This window comes from Eucalyptus grandis, chromosome 7 (assembly GCF_016545825.1).
Source record: "Eucalyptus grandis isolate ANBG69807.140 chromosome 7, ASM1654582v1, whole genome shotgun sequence".
Classification (NCBI taxonomy): domain Eukaryota; kingdom Viridiplantae; phylum Streptophyta; class Magnoliopsida; order Myrtales; family Myrtaceae; genus Eucalyptus; species Eucalyptus grandis.
Genome location: NC_052618.1, coordinates 19431567 through 19451951, shown reverse-complemented (window position 1 = coordinate 19451951; position 20385 = coordinate 19431567). Strand labels below are relative to the sequence as shown.

General features: G+C 37.5%; 1 protein-coding gene and 1 pseudogene across 1 annotated transcript; one reads left to right on the top strand and one right to left on the bottom strand.

Annotated features, from left to right (window-relative positions):
• Nucleotides 1–239: 239 nt before the first annotated feature.
• LOC120295947 lies at nt 240–10298 on the bottom strand (annotated as a pseudogene).
• A 2590-nt stretch (nt 10299–12888) lies between these two features.
• Nucleotides 12889–13656, top strand: LOC120295946. Its single transcript, XM_039317575.1, has one exon. It carries the CDS (start codon nt 12889–12891, stop codon nt 13654–13656), a length of 768 nt encoding a protein of 255 aa, XP_039173509.1.
• The last annotated feature ends 6729 nt before the right edge of the window (nt 13657–20385 follow it).

The following is a 20385-nucleotide window of genomic DNA, read 5'->3' as shown; positions in this document are numbered from 1 at the left end:
CGACCAATCAGTGCTAGCTGTACTTGCCCATGCTACTCCGTTTTATGAAGATTAGGAACAGTTTATTTTGCAAAAAATAAATAATTTAATAAATATTTTCTTGAAAATAATCGCTTATAGTGTTTAAAATAATTAATCAATGCAAAATATTTTCATTATCAATAACAATTTATAACTAAACATTTTCATGAACCATGAAAACATTTACTGTTCATTTTTGCAAACGATATAATTAATCATTTTTAGGAAAAAACATTTCAGAATCAATCAGTTTCTGTGAAACAAATAGAATCTTATCCCTAAAATACAAAAATAATCTAGGCCATTCAAAATCCCCAGTCCAAAAATTCTCAATCCTGCCTTAGTATCAGCCTCAACAGACACCAAGTCGCGCCATCTCCGACGACCGTCATGGCAATGACCCCAGCGCAACATCTCTCTCTCGCCCAATCTCTCCCTCTCCCTCTTCACGGCTCGGCAGATGCCCGCATGGGTCCTCATAGCACCTCTAGAAACTAGAAGGAAACTTGATGAGTGAATAAAAGGATATGTATAAAACATTCAAGTAAAAGTATAGAGTCCCTGGCCTGCAGAAAAGAATAATTTAAAGAGAAAACTTGATCCAATGGAGACTCTTGAAATAGACATTTTATTTTTTTTCAATTTCCTATTTTACAATGTACAAGAATGAAATATAAATATCTCTCTGCAGAAAAAGAATAGCTATGAAATTTATGACAAAAATCTTTCCAAATGAATTGGCTTTCTAATGTTTGTGTACCCGTTACAGAGAAGAAACTGCTCAAAAATGCAGAGCCGATGGTTTCGTTAGTGAATGTGTAGTCATGAACCGGTGAGAATAAACGCATGAAGAAGACTTTGCGCAGCTTGAGCCTCATCCGGTGTGCCAGAGATGACAACGGTACTCTCACTTTTCCCCAGACGAGGTTCATGCACTGTAACCTTCGCACCAGAGATCTATTGGAAAGGCATCATAGCGTAAACATAAGTTGAACTGAACTATGCCCACTCAAAAACTGATAGCTACAGATTGAAATACAGTACAGAATAAAAAGAAAGGATTAAAGTACCCTTATGATAATATCCATGTACTTTAATATTCAAGAACAGAAGAATGGTATGTTGACATTTTGCACCTTCACATGAAATGTAGTTTATGTATTCAAGGCAAGGAACAAAGCACTGAACCAATAAAAGAATTTCCATAGTTTTCAACATCCTGAACATTAATAGTCAAAAGATAAAGGAATGGAAATTTTGGCACATTGGCCATTCACCTTTATCAAAACCTAAAAGAACTCAAATTTCATTCCTTCACCCTCTTTGCCTTCAAAACAAGAGTGTAGTCTACAAATTTTTAGGCCAAAAGAAACAAACAGAAGTATCAAACACTAGTTGAGACAAGATACTCATGTATTCCAGTGTATCAGTCAACTCGAGTTCAGGGAGTAACAAGGGCACATAGCATTGGGCAAGAATATAATTGGCCTTCAAAACATGCACAGAAACGGTGCTTCTGTAAGATGAGGGCTTAGTGTTGGTGTTTTTGCGGAAGCGTGAGTGTTTGTGCAAGTGTGTATGTGAATAAAAGTAAACTACAATGGCAAGGGAGTATAGGTAAAAAAAACGAAACTTTTATTATGGAAGTTGATATTACAAGAAAATGAGTGTTTTTTGGTTTTTCGGCTACCTAAAACAGACATCACATCCCTATTTATAGGCGTGAGCACTGCCTTTCCTTCACCGACATTGTGTACAAAAAGTAATATAATATTACAAACTTGCTACTTGAGCGACTTCTACGGATCTTCTCGGGACTTCTTCATTTTTCTTCATTTTTCTAATCTCAGCAGGTTCTGTTGACTTTTCTTTGGCCTTTTTTCTGTCCACGTGTTCTGCTGTCCACGTACCAGAAAATTCTTCAGCGTTTGAGAGTCTTCTAGGCTTGCTTTTTGCCGGTTTGTTTCCGCCAACTTTTTCTGTCTTGTGTAGTCTAGTGTAGTCTAGAATTTTCTAAAAATTGATCATTTTTTTAACACTCCTCCTTGATCCATTTTTGTGATACTCCAAGCATACTTTTCAATGTCTCAAATTTTGTTGTTGGTAGTGCTTTAGTGAATATGTCCGCAATTTGATCTTCAGTCTTACAATATTTTAGCTCGATCTCTCCTTTCCTTTGCACTTCACAAATGAAGTGATATTTTATATCAATATGTTTCGTTCTTCCATGAAAGACTGGATTTTTTTATATTACAATCGCGGACTTGTTGTCGCAAAATATTGGCGTTGATTCCATTTGCCGTTCTCCAACGTCTTCTAAAATTCTTCAAAGCCATATTGCATGACTAATAGTTGTAGCAGCCGTAACATATTATGCTTCTGTAGTGGATTGTGCCACTAAGTCTTGTTTTTTAGATATCCATGAAAATATTCCAAAACCTAATGTGAATGCATAACCAGTGGTGCTCCTCCTGTCATAAGATGATCCTACCCAATCGCTATCAGTATAATCGATCAACTTAGTTGTTGCACTAGGTTGGTACCAAATACCATAATTAGTGGTTCCTCGTAAGTATCTTAGAATTCTCTTGGCTGCTCCAAAATGAATTTGGCTTGGACTCTGCATAAACCGTGATAGTAAACTTGTCGCGTACATAATATATGGCCGTGTAGTGGTAAGATATAGTAGACTCCCAATTAGGCTTATGTAGAGTGAAGCGTCTGCTTTTTCAGCTCCATCTTTTTTCAATAGGTTTTCATTCATCACAAGTGGTGTTGCCACTGTTTTGCAATTACTCATCTTGAATTTTTCAAGGAGCTTTTCTACATATTTCTTTTGCGAGATGAAAATTCCTTCATCTTGATTGACTTCAATACCGAGGAAATAGTTCATCAAGCCCAAGTCCGTCATTTCAAATGTTTTCATCATTTCTTCTTTAAATTCTCGAATCATTGTCTCATTGTTTCCTGCATATATGAGATCATCTATATATGAAGAGACATGAGAGTGTCGGACTTACCTTGGGTCTTGACGTAGAGTGTTGGCTCACTCATACTCCTCCTGAATCCTTGCTTGATGAAGTATTCATCAATCCTACTATACTATGCTCGTGGTGCTTGTTTTAACCCATACAAGGCTTTTTTGAGTTTGAGAACTTTTTCTTCTTGGCCTTTGAGGATAAAGTCTTGTGGTTGTTCTATGTATATTTCTTCTTGAAGATATCCATTTAGGAATGTTGATTTTACATCTAGTTGTAGATCTTCCATTCTTTTTGTGCTGCTAGAGCTATGAGTGCCTGAATAGTATCAAGGCGAGCAACATAGTCAATACCTGGTTGTTGCAAGTATCCTTTCGCCACAAGCCTTGCTTTATGCTTCTGGATTGATCCATCAGCATTGAGCTTTGTTTTATAGACCCACTTGACGCCAATGATCTCTTTGTCTTCGGGTCGATCGACAAGCTCCCAAGTTTCATTTTTCTCGATCATCTTGATTTCTTCCTCCATGGCTTTTATCCAAACTTCTTCTTTGGACGCTTGTTTGTAGTTTTTTGGTTCCAAAATAGCAAAGTTGCATGTGTCGTAAATTATTCTAAGGGCTTTTACCCTTAGTATTGGAGACTCTGGAGTAGATTCTTCTTGCGTTACTCTTGGAGAGCTTGGTGGAGTTATGTCATGAGTGGTGGAATCCAGTGTTTCTCCTTCTTCTTGTGATGTTGACTCCTCTTGAGCAGGTGGTATGTCTGGCAAGGTGATATACTTCTTCTCAATCTTCTCGTCCTCCAAATTCCAGGCAGCATTCTCGTCAAACTCGACATCTGGACTAATCATAAGCTTCTTGGTTCTTAGGTTGTAAACTCGATAGCCTTTTGATTGGTCACTGTAGCCAAGGAATATTCCTTTTTTCTGTCTTTTCATCTAGCTTACTCCTTTTTGAGCAGGGATGTGGACGTAGCAAATGCATCCAAACACTTTGAGATGCTTTGTTGAAGGCTTCTGTCCACTCCATGCTTCGACTGGTGTTTTATTTTGAACAGCTTTAGTTGGACACCTGTTTAACAGGTATACTGCATTATAAACTACTTCTGCCCAAAAAGTGTTGGGAAGACCTTTCTCCTTTAGCATAGACCTTGCCATCTCCATGACAATTCTATTTTTTCTTTCAGCTACTCCATTTTGTTTTGGGGCGTAGCCAACAGTTAGTTGATGATGGATTCCTTCATCTTCACAAAATTTATTAAACTCATTTGAATTGTATTATGTGCCTCTGTCACTCCTTCAGACTTTGATTCTTTGGCCACTCTAATTCTCGACGTGGTTCTTGAATTTTCTGAAGATAGAGAAAACCTCAGATCTTTCTCGAAGAAAGTATACCCATGTCATTCTTGTATAATCATCGATAAATAGGATGAAATATTTATTTTGATTGGGTGTAGGTGTCCTCATCGGATCGCACACGTCCGTGTGGACAAGTTCCAATGGCTTCTTAGCTTTCCATGCACCTCCAGATGGGAAGGACTATCTCTATTGTTTTCGAAGAAGACAGCCTTCACAAACATCTGAAATTTCTCCGATGACTGGAAAATCTCTCATCATATTTTTCTGATGGAGAATTTTTAGCCCAACAAAATTGAAGTGGCCAAATCTTCGATGCCATAGCCATGAATCATCAAGTTGAACTTTCATGGTTATATCTTTGACCAATTTCCATTGAATAGGAAAATTGTTATTTTTCATCTTAACAGAGGCAATGATATTTTTATATTTATCATAGATAATGCAAGTATCTCTATTAAAATATAGAAAATACCCACTTTGTATCATTTGGCCCACACTTAAGAGATTTTGTGCAAGACGAGGGACTAGATATACATTACGTATATATTTTGGCCCATTATTCGTTTCCACGGCGATGGTGCCTTTTCCTTTGAAATCTACTAATGCACCATTGCCCAACTTTACTTGTGATTTCACCGACTTATCAATATCAGTGAGTATAGATTCGTCCCCCGTTATGTGATTGCTACACCCACTATCGATGTACCATGTTTCACTTTTATTATTATTTGCCGCTTGGCCTGCATAGAATGTATTCTTTTTACTTTCTTTTTTTTTCTACATAGTTTGCTCGATTATTTGTTTTTGAGCGACAATCTTTTCTACGTGGCCATATCTTTTACAAAGCGGCATTGTTTTTTATTTTTAAACCAACAATCCTTCTCCAAATGATTTGTTTTCTTGCAAATACCACAAGGTGGATAATTTTCATTTTTTTATAATTTCTCCTCCTCTTTTGTTTTTCCATGAGCTCCTTCCACCATTTTTAGTTTGATGAGACCGTATATTTACTTTAGACTGAAAGGCACTTTCAACTGAATCTTCATCTTGTGCCATTAGTCTTTTCTCATGTGCTTCTAGAGAGACAATTAATTCACTTATTAATAGGGTCGTCAAGTCTTTAGTTCCTTCAATAGTTGTAACTATGGAGTTGTACTTTTTGGTAAGTGACACCAATATTTTTTCAACAACCCTTTGATAAGTTATCCCATCTCATAGGCTCTCATTTGATTAACAAGTTCCTTTAATTTTCCACAATATTCTTGTACGGTCTCATAACTTTTCATTTTAGAATTCTCAAAATCTCTTCTTAGAGTCTGAAGGCGAATAGTGCATACCTTTTCCAATCCTTGAAATTCTTCTCATGGTATATCCCAAGCCTCTTTTGCAGTCCTCGCTCCAATAACTCTTGGAAATACGGTTTCTGAGAGCGCTTGCTGGATAAAATATAGCGCCCTTGTATCCATTTGTAGTTGATCCTTCGAAACACTTGCACCTTTTGGCGGAGCCTCGCAACATTTTTCCACGATGTCCCATAAGTCTTGGGCCATCAAGAATGTAGTCATTTTTATGCTCCAAAAGTCATAGTTGTTCCCATCAAAAATGGGAATGGGAAATGAGGATTAGGCAGAGTTGGCCATGGTTTAGTTAGTGGGTATTTGGAAAGGGTAATTTTAGGAATGGGTAGGTAGGACAAACGCCCAATACCAACCAAAAACGTGGCTCTGATACCACTGTTGATGTTTTTGTGGAATCTTGAGTGTTTGTGCAAGTGTGTATGTGAATAAAAGTGGACTACAATGGCAAGAGAGTATAGGTAAAAAAAGGAACTTTTATTATGGAAGTTAATATTACAAGGGAAGGAGTGCTTTCTGGTTTTTCGGCTACCTAAAACAGACACCACACAGACACCACACCCCTATTTATAGGCGTGAGCACCGCCTTTCCTTCACCGACATTGAGTACAAAAAGTAATATAATATTACAAACTTGCTACATGAGCGACTTCTACGGATCTTCTGGGGACTTCTTCATTTTTCTTCATTTTTCTAATCTCAGCAGCTTTTGTTGACTTTTCTTTGGCCTTTTTGCTGTCCACGTACCAGAAAATTCTTCAGCGTTTGAGAGTCTCTAGGCTTGCTTTTTGCCGGTTTGTTTCCGCCAACTTTTTCTGTCTTGTGTAGTCTATTGTAGTCTAGAATTTTCTAAAAATAGATCATTTTTTTAACACTTAGACAGAGTGATGGAAACATTTCAACTGACTACAAACACAAATTGAAAAGTAGAGCAGAACTTTTATTTGCCAAATTAAGCACACCAAATGAAACAGTTAATCTGCCAAACAAGCATGTATGAGTCTACCTGTCTCAGTCTACTCAAATTGCTACCGTTCTCCCCATACACACAGTGGATGACATTTTCAGGTACAACGATCTCGACCGTAGTGTTCGTCACAATAGCAGATTTACTCCCACTGCACCAGTTAGGTTCTGCAGATTAGTAAACAGAAGAGTTGCAAGGCTAAAACTAATAAGTATGCTTTCTGTGGTATCCATTACAAATTCCTGACATTCGTTAGGCACTTCACTCTATGCGTATGCACAAGACAAGCATCGTTTACATTATCTCGCTGCAAATGAGTAATTTGGTCTCTACAACTGCAGACGTGTTTCAAAATTCGCTAATAGGAAAATATTAATAACTTGGAACCGAATGGCTAATAAGTTTGCAAGCCTCAAGAACAAAAACTGAGAATCCCAGTTAACAGCAGTCCCACAAAGAGCATCAACAGTGAATTAATGGTTAAACAGTAACATGCAGGTCTCTTGCCATGGACTGCCATGACTTAGTTTTCAAACACTAAAATCAATTGGGGCCAACTTTCAAGTGATAAAGGAAATCTAGAACATGGAAATTGCTCAATCACGCCCTCAAAAAGAAAGAAAAGCCAACATGATCCATAAACCCAATTCCTTTCTACCTTTAAATGCCACCTCTCATATTCTTCACAAAATAAGTAATGCAATATGCTCTTATAGGTAGACCACAGACCACCAACCTGCCAAGTTCTGTACCACTTCTTAGTGATGTCAAACCTCTGCCAACATCTGAATTGCTCCTTTGTGGAATTCCAGCAACTCCCTGCAAATAAAATGACTATAGAAGTGAATGTGCTCAGAAAAATATCCATTTGATCCCCACATACATTAAGTATGCACCAAAGAAATTTGAGCAAAGAGAACACACCTGTGATGTCCACAACCTTGGTGGGGAAGGATGATCAAGATGATGCCTTGATTCAAGTTGATCTGTACTAGCTGTCAAAGTCATGTATCTGCTAAGACCTGGAGAAATACCAGGTGATATGTCCAAACCCAGAGAAACAGGATCCTTTAGTCTTCCATAAGGACTACTCTCTGCCAAAACAGAGGAAGCCATCCTGCATCCCAAATTGTTCGATGAGCTGGAAAGAATATTATCTCGCAGTCTACCAGTTATATTGTATAACGCATTTTGAATGTTAGAAAACTCCCCTGAAATCTGCATAATAGACTAATTAGAATATAGTAGAAACCTATGTATATCTGCAAACTATTCTCAACAAGTTGTGTTCACTAGACATGCTAAAAGTTATCAATATGGTCCACACACATAAGAACCTTAGCATACACACAAAGCTACCATCACATATCAACCGTACAACTTTTAAGGGTTTCATGTAAATCGCCCAGAATATTAATAACACTGTAACAAGCATCTAATTAGCATGAATTCTCGTAAATCCAGGAGATGGCACATCCCTCAGTGGCTTGCAACAAAATCTGCATAGAGTCTCCTAAACGTACAAACCCTTTTTTTTTCTTTTTTGGTCCACTATATTGTGCTTCATCTTGCATAGAACATAGGCCACATTTCTTGCACACGACAAAGATGAATCACAACATGATGACATAATTGCAATATTTTCATGAGACTCAGGTCATCTCCAAGCATCCATGAAAACCCTTAAGAATCAAAATAGTTGATTCTTGATAGGTGGATAAAGCTTGCCTACTTGCAAAGACAAACAAGCAATCGACAAAAAGTTTCATCAACTCTTGAACAGTTGCACCACAATAGTTTAGGCCTTTGGCATCATATTCAAACTGTAGCATACAACGCTAACCCCATGTTGACTTGAATACTCAAACTGTTCATATACTCAAATATATTTTTCTGCAAGAAAATTATGGTAAATTAAAATAGCTGCGGCATCACACCTGTACCACTTCATCATCTTCTCAAGCACACTTAGGGACCTGGTCACCCACCATTATCCAAATGTTAGTTCCTGTTATCCTCCGTGTTTCTGAAACGATAGAGCCTCCTTTTCCCAACAAGCAACCAACGAGGTTCGATGGGACTACAAGACGAGCAGTAACAGGACTTGAGCCAGAATCCAGACCCTTTTCGGTGCCAGCTTCAATTGACCTAATGAAAACAAGAACAGCAGCCCTTTGTGCAGGTGAGTAGCATGATTCGGGATTCTGCATTGTATTTCAAAGCCAACATCACGTACATCACAATCCATCAAAGGCTAACTGGATGTTAATTAGTAAAAGATACCGAATAACACACCTCAGAAGCCATAATAGTTATTAGTCACTCGTCAGACTCAGCAACAGTAGGTCCAACACTTACTGAAGCACCTGATTCATTCTCAAGAGCCTTAACAATGGAGCCCCCCCTTCCAATGACACCCCCAACCCTGTCATTGGAACAAAGAATCCTGTAGCTAACTTCTTGCTGAAGTGCTTTTGCTTCAATGGTAGGGGCCCGGTCCGCTTCAACAGTCAAAGGATGAACTCTTGCACCATAACTAACTGCTCCACTTGGCATTGCGGGTAACCCTGCGTTCCGCTGAGGAAGATCTACGTAAAAGTCAGGCAAAGTATGGCGGGATAAAGAATCAAGAGTTCTGCCACCAGTTGTCCGAGACTTGTCGGGTATCTTATCAGTTGGTGGACATACTTGAAGGCAGCCACAGACCGCAACAAGTGCCTTCTCTACTCCATGAACCTCCCCTTCAATCGGCCACATGAGTGGATACTTACACACATAGCAACACCACAATAATAATTTTACTAGGAGAAACATCACTTTATTCCTTATGGCATCCTTGGGCTCAACAAACTCCACTTAATTAACCACTTTCCCATATCTAGTGACACAGGCAAATGATAATAGCATCATATTATGATAAGGTCAAAACTCCGAATAAAACTAGCAGACAATCTGTTTGTATTTCTTATGTAACAAATTGTTTGCGACTAGACCACCCCATTGCCCTTCCCATGAGGTGAACCATAAGGTAGCAACATCTAATTGATCATTGATGCAATATTTTAGACAGCACAAGGCAAGGAAATGGGAACAAAATACACTCCAGTTCTCGTTCATTAACAAACGACAGTCAATTTTATCGGTCAAGGAAACCAAATGACATTTTTACATGTGAACTTGTGAATCACACGTTAAAGTTTCTTAGAAGACCCTGGTCATTGCTCTCTCATTCTCAGATTTACGCAAAGCCGCAGCAAGAATCCTAGTCGAGTCATAACACTTAAAGTAACAATCTTCCAGCGGAAAGCCAAACAGGACCTCGCCTCGATAGTCACACCAGCTATTTCATGCTAAAACCTTTCCAAAAGGGCGCAAACGCCACCGCGCCGCAATCATAAGACTCTTTAATTATCTATTAAATGGGCATAACTCTACCTTGAACGTTGCAAGCACCACCCTTGCCTCTATCATTTCTTCGCCGGCAGCAGCGCACGCGGGCAGCTGCTCAGTCAAAACCCTAATCTCACAACCACTGTCCTTCCTTATCTTCGCGCCGGCAATATTCTCTTTCCCTTTTTTTGTCATTGTGCCGGCGAGGGTCACTAGCAACCCTTGATGTAACGTCCTTATAACTTCTTGTGAATAATGATTGGCAGCATACAAATTACATGTTACGTCTAGAGCAATAACCACTTATTGTAGTCATGATTATTAGCCTATAAACACCGTGATATTCATTGTAAAAGAAATGATTACATGCGCAAGTTGCCAATGTGTTTAATTTCTTGTCTTTTCATCAATATTTATTGCCCATTCACTTTTAGCACGTATATTTTCTTTGCATTAAAATTCTAAAAACATCTTCCCTGAATTTATGGCCCCGCCAATGGGTAGTGTTGAATGCTGTTAATAAACTATTGTATTGTTATTTTTAAAAAAAAACGCGTCTCTTACCTAAAATACTCATAAAATAAAGGAGTAGTACCCTCCATCACTTGATTTTTAAAATGGTGGGTCACCAAATCTCCAAGACCAATCACGATATAACTTAAAGGCTAGACTCTGCCATTTATTTATTGGTCATGTATTGCTTACTAAAACAATAAAATTCTCTCAATAGAATAATAATAAGTCTGTACCATTTGGGACCTTTGACCGCGTCCGAAGAGAAAAGGTCGTGGGACCCACCTTAAAAAAATAAAATAAAAAATAAAAAGGGCATCAACGATAGGAGTAAAAGGGACCCTCGGAAGCGAGAGAGCTCGCGAGAAAGAAAAGAAAGAGAAAAGAAAAAGGAAAGAAGAAGAAAAGAGGGTTCACGCCAAGTGCTCGCTGGAACCCCTCATCAAGTAAATTTAATTCCATAAAGTCATGTGCCGTAAGTTATCGCGTCCCTTGTTCTTTCAATTAGATTAATTTTCAAGATTAAGACTTAATTTTGGAATTATGTTAAATTTCGAGCTATGAAAACTGATTTTTGAGTTGTTGATCTATAAAATTTGATAAAAAAATAATAGTTTAGGCGTTGTGGAGCTGTACAATTTTACGGAATTTGATTTGAACTTACAGTTTATCCAAAATAAAATTATGAAGTTTCCCATGCAAGATGAACAACGCACGTTTAGCAACTTTGGGGCCATATTTTGTCGGTTTTTGACTTAATTTTGGGTCAGTTAAGTTCGGGTTCTTGTATTACATTGAAAAGGCTTTATATTAAAATGTTTGGAACGTGGTTCAATGGAGATCACAATGGCATGACCAAGTTTCGCACTCAAATTCCGTATTGTGAACGGTTTTTTTTTTTTTTTTTTTTTTTGGACAATGTATTGTGAACGGTTTAAATAATCTCTTCAAGTGTGCAATTTGTTAGCGTGTAAAACTTGTTTCATTAATGTTTAGACTTAGGGCATGTTTGATAACTGGTCAATTGTTGGCTATTTATAATCTTTTTTTCCGAAACAAAAAAAAAAAAAGAACAAAAACCCATTTGGTAACGTCAGTTAATTTTTTTTTTTAATTCCGGAAATAGATTTGGAATAGAATCAAGAACTAAAATCAAACCACTTTCTCTTCTTCTTCTTTTTTTCTCTCTTTTCTTTTCTTCTTTTTGTTTTTTCTTCCTCCTTTAGCTAGCTGTTCGGCTCGGCGATGGCTAACAACAAGGAAGAATAAGAGAAAGGAAAAAGAAAAAAAAAGAAAAATCTCATAGAATTATTTAAAACATTAAAAGAAATTCTTAGTCACAAAAATAAATTAAGAATAGTACCAAACATATTCCTACTCTTTTTCAATTCTAAGGATAGAAATTTTATATAGTTATCAAATGCATTTGAATGCTCAAAAAACTCGTCCGGAGAACAAATTAAAAAATATATATTTTTTGAAGCATAAATTATTCTTATGAATATAATTATTACCAAATGAACCCTTAGTATAGTGTTTTCATGGTTCTGGTGGCATGTTACTCAATTTTAATATATTTCTCACTCATTTGATAGGAGGCCAAGTTCAACGTTTCGAGTAACATTTATTGTTTGGTCATACGCGCTTCAAGATGAGCAATGCTCTATCTTATTTAAATTTGTAAAATTCATGTTCCAAAAATAGTGTGGATTATATATAGTATTGAATTACAAAATAACATTGTGTTTGCATAAAAAGCCGAATCAAGCATGCACTACTCCTTGGTTGTTTACAAATGCTTCGAAAGCGTGCTATTCAAACTATTATGAAATAAGAGTGCTCCATAGGGTGACAGCATATCGATGGGGACATTTTGAAGTTTGACTTTTGAATATAGTTTGACACCGCATCTTTCGAGCGAAAGATAGGTTGTGGCATCCCTATTTTCTACTAGGATTTTGGGGTGGAAAAAGAATAAGTAATTCGAATGATGAGCAGTGAGCGCATCATGTCTACAAGAAAAACATCGAAGCGCACGATACTTCGATAAAATATATGCTCCGGGCTTTGTGCTCCTTCCTCAATTTATGTTCCTTCATCAATTACCGGAGGACGGCAAAAACAACGTAGAAACAGAGGTCGACTAATCGATATTTTCAAGTCATGTTCCTCTCCTATTCTATATAAATAGAGTCGCATCTTCTTGCGAAAACTACCGATCATCCAAAAATCATAGTTCAGGATGTCTCCGAAACAATTTGTTCTCGCACTCCTGCTCTTGATTTCTCTGACATCGACGCCCGTGATGATGTACAAAATCATCGACCATTCTCCTACAGACCCCGGAGGAAACAAATATGCCGATGAATTGAGCAGAGACTACAGAGCGAGTGTTCTATCTGGCGCGGCTAAACAAGTTTTGAAGACCTTCAGTCAGAAGGAAGGTGAGGGCAAGAAGTACGATATGGTAACTCTCCAAATTGAGAGGTTTGCTCAGTCGCCACACGCAATTGCCAGTACTGAAGACAACGTCATTCGGTTGAACGCGGATTATCTCCGACGCTATCGAGGAGATATAAAAGAAGAGTTCGCCGGAGTGGTGTACCACGAAATGACCCATGTCTGGCAATGGACCGGCCACGGCATGGCCCCCGCAGGGCTTATCAACGGCATCGCCGATTACGTGAGATTGAAAGCGGGGTACGCATCTAAGGGCTGGCCGAGGAGGGGATCAGGATCGAGATGGGACGAAGGTTATGCGGTCACGGCTTATTTTCTCGACTACTGCAATGGCCTTAAGCACGGTTTCGTCGCGGAGCTCAATGCTCTCATGAAAGATTCCTATTCTGAGGTTTTCTTCGTCGAGTTGCTTGGAAAGTTCGTGCACCAGCTGTGGCGCGATTATAAACTTGCTTATGGTACCGCGAGAATCCCCGAGGGCAAGGAGGGTTATCCAAAGCCATACACACGCACCCGCCCCTTTGACAATTATGTCCCATGGAAGACAGATGATGAGCCAAAGAGCGACGCCTATTTGAAGTACCTAGAGTATAATAATTACTTTCTGTTGTAATTGGCAACGTAGCGGAAGCGGATCTTGCCTTTGTAATTAAGTCTGAAGCTATAAAATCGACAAGAAAGAAAAAAAGGAGCAATAAAAGGACACAAGAAATTTATGTGGTTCAATTCGAATGTCAAAACCTACCTCCACTGAGAGAGTCGGAAAATAATCCATTAATAAATTAGAGAATTATAGAGTTTATAATCACTCACACACTCGAGTATTTCTCGACCTTAGTTTATATCTGTCGAAAATGAAATTCCTGAAATAAAATGAACCGATACTCAAAGAATTGAATATCGAAAACGAATGCGAAAACATGCCCGAGAAACATGTAACCATATCACAAAGACGAGCATACCTCACAATTAAGTAGCCGCTGCAGTCACAAAGGAATGGATTGAAATCTTTGGAGTTTGGCCCAACATGGACGGACATGCCTAACTTGGCCCATCAAATAAAAAAATCTATCATCTCCCACTCGCACATGGTAAGCTAAACAAAACTCTTTCTTCACCTCTCTGCAATGTTCATACTAATAAATAATATGTGCTACCAGCATATTTCGAGAACTCGTTGCCATACATCTGTTAGGAATATATAACAGCTCATAATGGACATTACATTTTTTAGTAGATATAGTATACAATACCCTAAAATAGATTGATCATATTTATATCTCTCTTAATCTTTTTTAATAATGATATATTGTATTCACAATTATGATTATCTCAAAACAATTATAATTAGTTGATCAGTAAATACAAAACTAAAATGTAACTCTCCAAACTCGATCTTCCTCTATTCTTGAAAATCTCAATTTCAGTTCAACTTGCTTTTCTAAAAATATCTCATTAAATCGAATTAATTCATGATCATTTGCAACATTCTACGATAGCAAACATTTAATAGAATTCTTGAGAATGAGTATGAGTCATGAATGCACTTAATTGAGGAACTCTTTTTTTCAAAATTCTCACATGGCATAAAAGTTGAGATAAAAAATTTTGCCACTCTTATTGATCATCTCATGCATACGTAATCTGAAATACGTATTACGGTATTAACTTATTTCCATTAAGCATATATCTACACTTTCAATACCATACGGATAATAATTCAAACATACCTAATGTCTAACTTGAGTTTATGTAACTACTCCCTTAAAAATCTATTAGAACTTACATTTGGCATCAAAGATAGATAAAGTAAAATATGTTGATTATTTTATTTTCGAACATGATAAATATTATGCCATCATCTTAACATTCAATTAACGCGACATCTATATTGTCACGCCCCGATCCTCCAAGCGAGTGCCCATCTCTCCTCGGTAGATTAAATGCGACATCCTAGGACGCGTCATCAACACATTCATTTTAATACACATGTGAAAGCAAATAAATAAATCCAAGACAACAATCAAATGTGATAGAAAAGTAGGGTCATAATTTTTCAAAACTAAAACAAACATTTTATAAACAAACATGTTTATTTACAAGACCAGGCTGTTTACAAAATGTCGGCTCATCCAAAAGAGAACTATCTTATGATCTACTAGTTAGACCCGTTTGCCGATTCTGGTCTCTCCACTTTCCCAAACTCCGAGGCTTCAAGTCTTCCACGATTGTCAACTAGGGATCTAAAAATGTTATTCCACAACGAGATGAGACGACGTCTTAGCAAGTTTAACTCCCTAAGTCCCGACTAGTAAGAAAATATGCCCACAAGAACTGCCTAAGCAAAATCACGAGATAGAGGACTTACCTTTGCCTCAGACTCCTCCTACAAATCAATTTAATTTAAATGCTTACAAACCATACCATCCAATCACATCATATTGAATTCTCGATCAATCGACTTAATCGATTACATGTCATCACGATCATCCCAATTATAGCCACACATGGGCACAGCCTACTGCTAAATGTTTAGCGGTGAATTACTGCTCGATGGGCACAGCCTGATTCAAGTTAGGTGATAGATTACGGCCCAATGGCACAACCTATATGAGGTGGTTAATTACAGCCTAGAAGGCACAACATTTATGAGGTGGATAATTACGACCCAAAAAGGCACAACCTCTATAAGGTGGACAATTACGGCCCAAAAATGCACAACCTCGATGAGGTGGATAATTATGGCCCAAAAAGGCACATTCTCTATGAGGTGGATAATTATGGCCCAATCAATGGGCATAGCCAATTCCAAATTTGGTGATTTTCTTAACCTAACCCACATTCTCACACGATTATTCGCTCAGGGCCAAAGACATTGTACTCCACCATTAAGTTCCTCAATTAACTTAATATTTTGGCCTATAACCCTTGTATTAAAAATACCCAATAAAAATTTATCGTGTGTGAGTACACGGTCAGCCTTAGCCAAAATACAATATTTTTATCTTGAAAATCCCATTAATTTTAACAGTTCACAAATTCATTTTTCGTGTTGTAAAATTACACCTAATGATTTTCTGATTAATTACCATCATTAATTAATTTTGGGATAATTACCCATAATCACAAATCACATTCAATCAGTACAAATTAGAACTCAATTAAATAAATAGATCACATCAATGCAATTAGCACGAAATTCCGATCACCGACTATCCCGGTCTAATTTCTGAAAATAAATAAATAAATAATTAATTAATTATGAAAAATAATAAATAAATGTCAATAAATGCAACTTAGGCCTGTAAAGCCTAATTAAAAACCAAGATGGGCCTAAGAAATTTTTGAACCACTCTAGATAAATACTAGAGCTTATTTAGGCTCTAACTACACTATTTTGACCACCTAACATGCAATAACGGATAATTAAATCGTTAATGTAATATAATTATCCATTTAATCCATACTTAGTCTAAACTAAACAACCCTTAAACATCATTAACCTACTAACCATGGATAAGTGAGTTAAACTCACTTGATTTGCAATCCGATTGGATCAAAATGATGGGGACGCGGTGAGGGTCGAGAAACTCCAAAGTGGGAATGCCTTTCGGGGTTGGGAACGGCCCGAAAACGGCCCCAACAATGGTTGGAAAGGAGAGGGAGGGCTATAGCGGCCTAGGCAAGCAAAGGCAATGGCATACGACGACGGTGGTAGTTCCAGCGGTGACCTAAGCAGGCTTGGCAAGCTGTTGGAAGCATGGGCTGGGCGAGAAGACACGGCTGGGGTGATAGCGAAGCGCAACAAGCGGGTGAGCACGCAGGGGCGCGCAACGGCGAACGGCGATGGCTCTGACTTCGGCGTGTGGCCGCAATAGAGGGGGGGTATGCTCGGCCAGTTTCTCAATTTGCCGGAGTTCTTCTTGCCTGAAGATGGAGGAGCTTGACCGAAATGAAGGGGGAGGAAGGAAGAGGGACCGGTTGGACAAGAGGGACCACCTTGGTCTCTCTTTCTTATGCCTTTATCCCCCTTGGTGGCCCCACTTGGCTTGTTGTCTTCCACAGTAAAATTTCCAGACTAAAACACCCCTTCTAGAAGCTTGAAGTGGTCCAAATATTAGGTTCATGGGGGTCTTACGAATTTCATTTGATTTCCCTCAAATTGGACTTCATTCCTTCTTGAACCAACTCAATTTGGCTTCGAAAAATCCAACCGTCGAGTCTTCGATCAAATTAGCATTTTTCCTCGCCAATAGAACTCACTTGCTTCCCAATTTCGCGATAAAAAACGGTCCTCTGAATTTTCTGAACAAAAATGATCTTATCTTGATTTTTCCCAAAAAGTCTCAGTTTTGCAGAAAAATCTTCAGAGACTGAGTTGACGTTCCTAAAATGATTTGTGACATGAAAAAACTTTCAATTTTTGAAATCAGATTCAAATTCTCAATTAATTTTGATTTGACGTGATTTTAACGTTACCTAGGCAACCCGATATCTTTCAGAAATTTTTAATGCGAATGACCCGTGGTTGATTTTTTTCGAGCTACAATGAACCCCTTCGACACATTGGCAACTCTTAGTGGTTGTGAAAATCTCAAGATTTCAAATACGAACACAAGGTACCAAAACAACAGAAAAATCAGTTTAATGCCGATCGATGAGAATTTTGCAATTTAATGAAATCACCAACGTTTAATCACATATCTCAATTGAACTGACCTACCTCTAATTTCCAATCGATCTTACTATGCCGTGATGATCTCGGTAGATGAACATGGTCAAGGAGTTGGTTCCTGGTCGAATTATCAAGTTTATTACATTAAAACCCCCTAATGGCTTCCCCAGATCATCTAGTTATCTCATGAGTGGCCATTTTAGAGAAAAAGTACCATAGTCACGTCGATGAAAAAACCAACTTATCCAATCGAAATCAGAATCTGAAATTTAGGATATTACATATATTTTAAGCTTAAGCTCTCAATTATCATCTAGATAATAAGCATAAAAACCATCTTATTAATAAGCATAAAAACCATCTTATCTCTATTTATCATATAGTAAATAGAGACGATTATCCATGTGAGTGGGCTAATCTTTTATCTATCCAACATACTTTCTCAATTTTATATATAATGCACTAAGTATTACGATGCATAAACGTCAAACAAAACTCATATAGGCATTAATAATGAAACACAAATTCATTAAATGTGGACACTTAAAAGAAATTACAATATTCAGTACATCAACTTCTACGTAGTCCCAGAGATTTTATATGGCTACAAAATACATCTCTAGATATTGGTTTTGTCATAGGTACTATTATCATTCTATGCATGATATGTACTACAAGTTCATATTTTTCCGTGCAATCACATCATCAACAAAGTTATATTAGGTATCTATATGTTTGATCTTACCATGATATTTTGAATCATTAGTGTATGCTATAGATACTTGGCTATCACAATTAACCAATGATGAGGTTGCAGCATTCTTAACAACACATAAATTATCCAAAAATTTCTTGAGCAAAATACCTTCATGTACAACTGTTAATAATGCCACAAACTCAGCTTTCATCATGGACAAGGGCTATACACCTTTGCTTCTTATTACTCCAAGATGATGCCATTATTTAGAAAAAAAAAACAAATCTAGAGCTAGATTTCATTTTATCAAAATCTCCTTTCAATAAGCATCTGAGTAGCCTTCAAGCCACAAATCATTTCCTTGATAACTCAGCGTATAGTTAGTAGTTCTTTTCAGATATCTCAATATTCTGTTAACGGTTTTCCAATATGCTTGACCTAGATTGGATTGGTACCTACTTACCATTTCAACTGTAAAACATATGTCAACTCTTGTACACATTATAGCATATATTAAGCTTTTCATGACATTAGCATAAAAAACATGTTACATTGGTTCATTCTCTCTTGTGGAGTCTTAAGATATAGTCTATGACTCATTCCATCACATTTTGTAATAGAAGTATCTATAAGTTTGCAATCTTGCATACCAAATCATTCAAGAACTTTATTTATATACATTTCTTGTGAGAGAAATAATAATCTCTTCGAACAATCTCTTGAAATCTTGACTCTAAGAATATATGCAACCTCACACATATCTTTCATTTCAAAATTAGAAGACAACAAATTCTTAACAGTATTAATAAACTCAATATTGCTTCCGGCAATAAGCATATCATCAACATATAGTGATATATTCACAAAATGATCTTTGGGTCTTTTAATATATACACAATGATCTCATCCGTTATTGTAAAATCATATGCCACTATGGTATTATGAAAATGTATATATCATTATCTTGATTACTGTTTAAGGTCATATATAGATCTCAAAAGTCAACATACCTTTTGTTCTTGGCCTTTTGAAATGAAACCAATAGGTTGTTTCATAGAGATTTCTTCATTCTAATTCTCAATTGAGAAAAAATAATTTTTATATCCATTTGATGTAATTCAAGATTCATACCGGCCACTATTTGTGGCACCCCTCAACGGCCCCCGAACCGTTAGGGTCGCCACAGCTCGATTTCCATTCGCTTGACTTAATAACATGTCACTCTAATACCATTTCAATTGCAACGGGTTCATACAACCTGGGGGTTTACATTTTTTATTTTTATTTTTATCGTTCCCTTGCGCAATTCGTATAGCGGAAGCACATCCATCAACTCCCTTCCCTATATTCAAAAAACGATGCACACCAACTAAACATTTATAGGTAAAAGCCGAACACTTTTATTTATTTAAACCATATGAACATCATTCATCAGTACATCAAAATGCCGTAGTCTTCTATACTCGGCTATACTTCAAAAGATGACCGACATCTCCTCCAACAGTCGTATACTTGAGGTCCATCAATCAATGTCGGCGTCCAACAGTTTCTTTCTTTGCTATCCTCCTTCTCGCGGTCATATCCAACAACTTAATCCATCTACCGGTGGCAATGGCAGCAGAGATATCTTATCTAGTCCGAAATGTTATTCCCCAAACGGGGTGAGTACAACCACTCAGCAGTAAAGATCCACCAAACTACTCAATGCATCAAACAGAACGATCAATGCATCATACAAAGCATATATCGTTCATGCATTCAAGCATAACTTACCTTGCAGCCATGCTTATATCATCATGCCATATGTGCATATACCACCATGCACTCATCATCAAGCGTTCATGCATATATCACCATGCCATACGTGCATATACCACTATGCACTCATCATTAAGCATTCATGCATATCCATGCCATATGTGCATATACCACCATGCACTCATCGCCAAGCATTCATGCATATCCAAGCC

Coding starts and splice junctions, on each gene's coding strand:
- LOC120295946 (XM_039317575.1), top strand. CDS start 12,889: ATGATGTACAAAATCATCGACCATTCTCCTACAGACCCCGGAGGAAAC.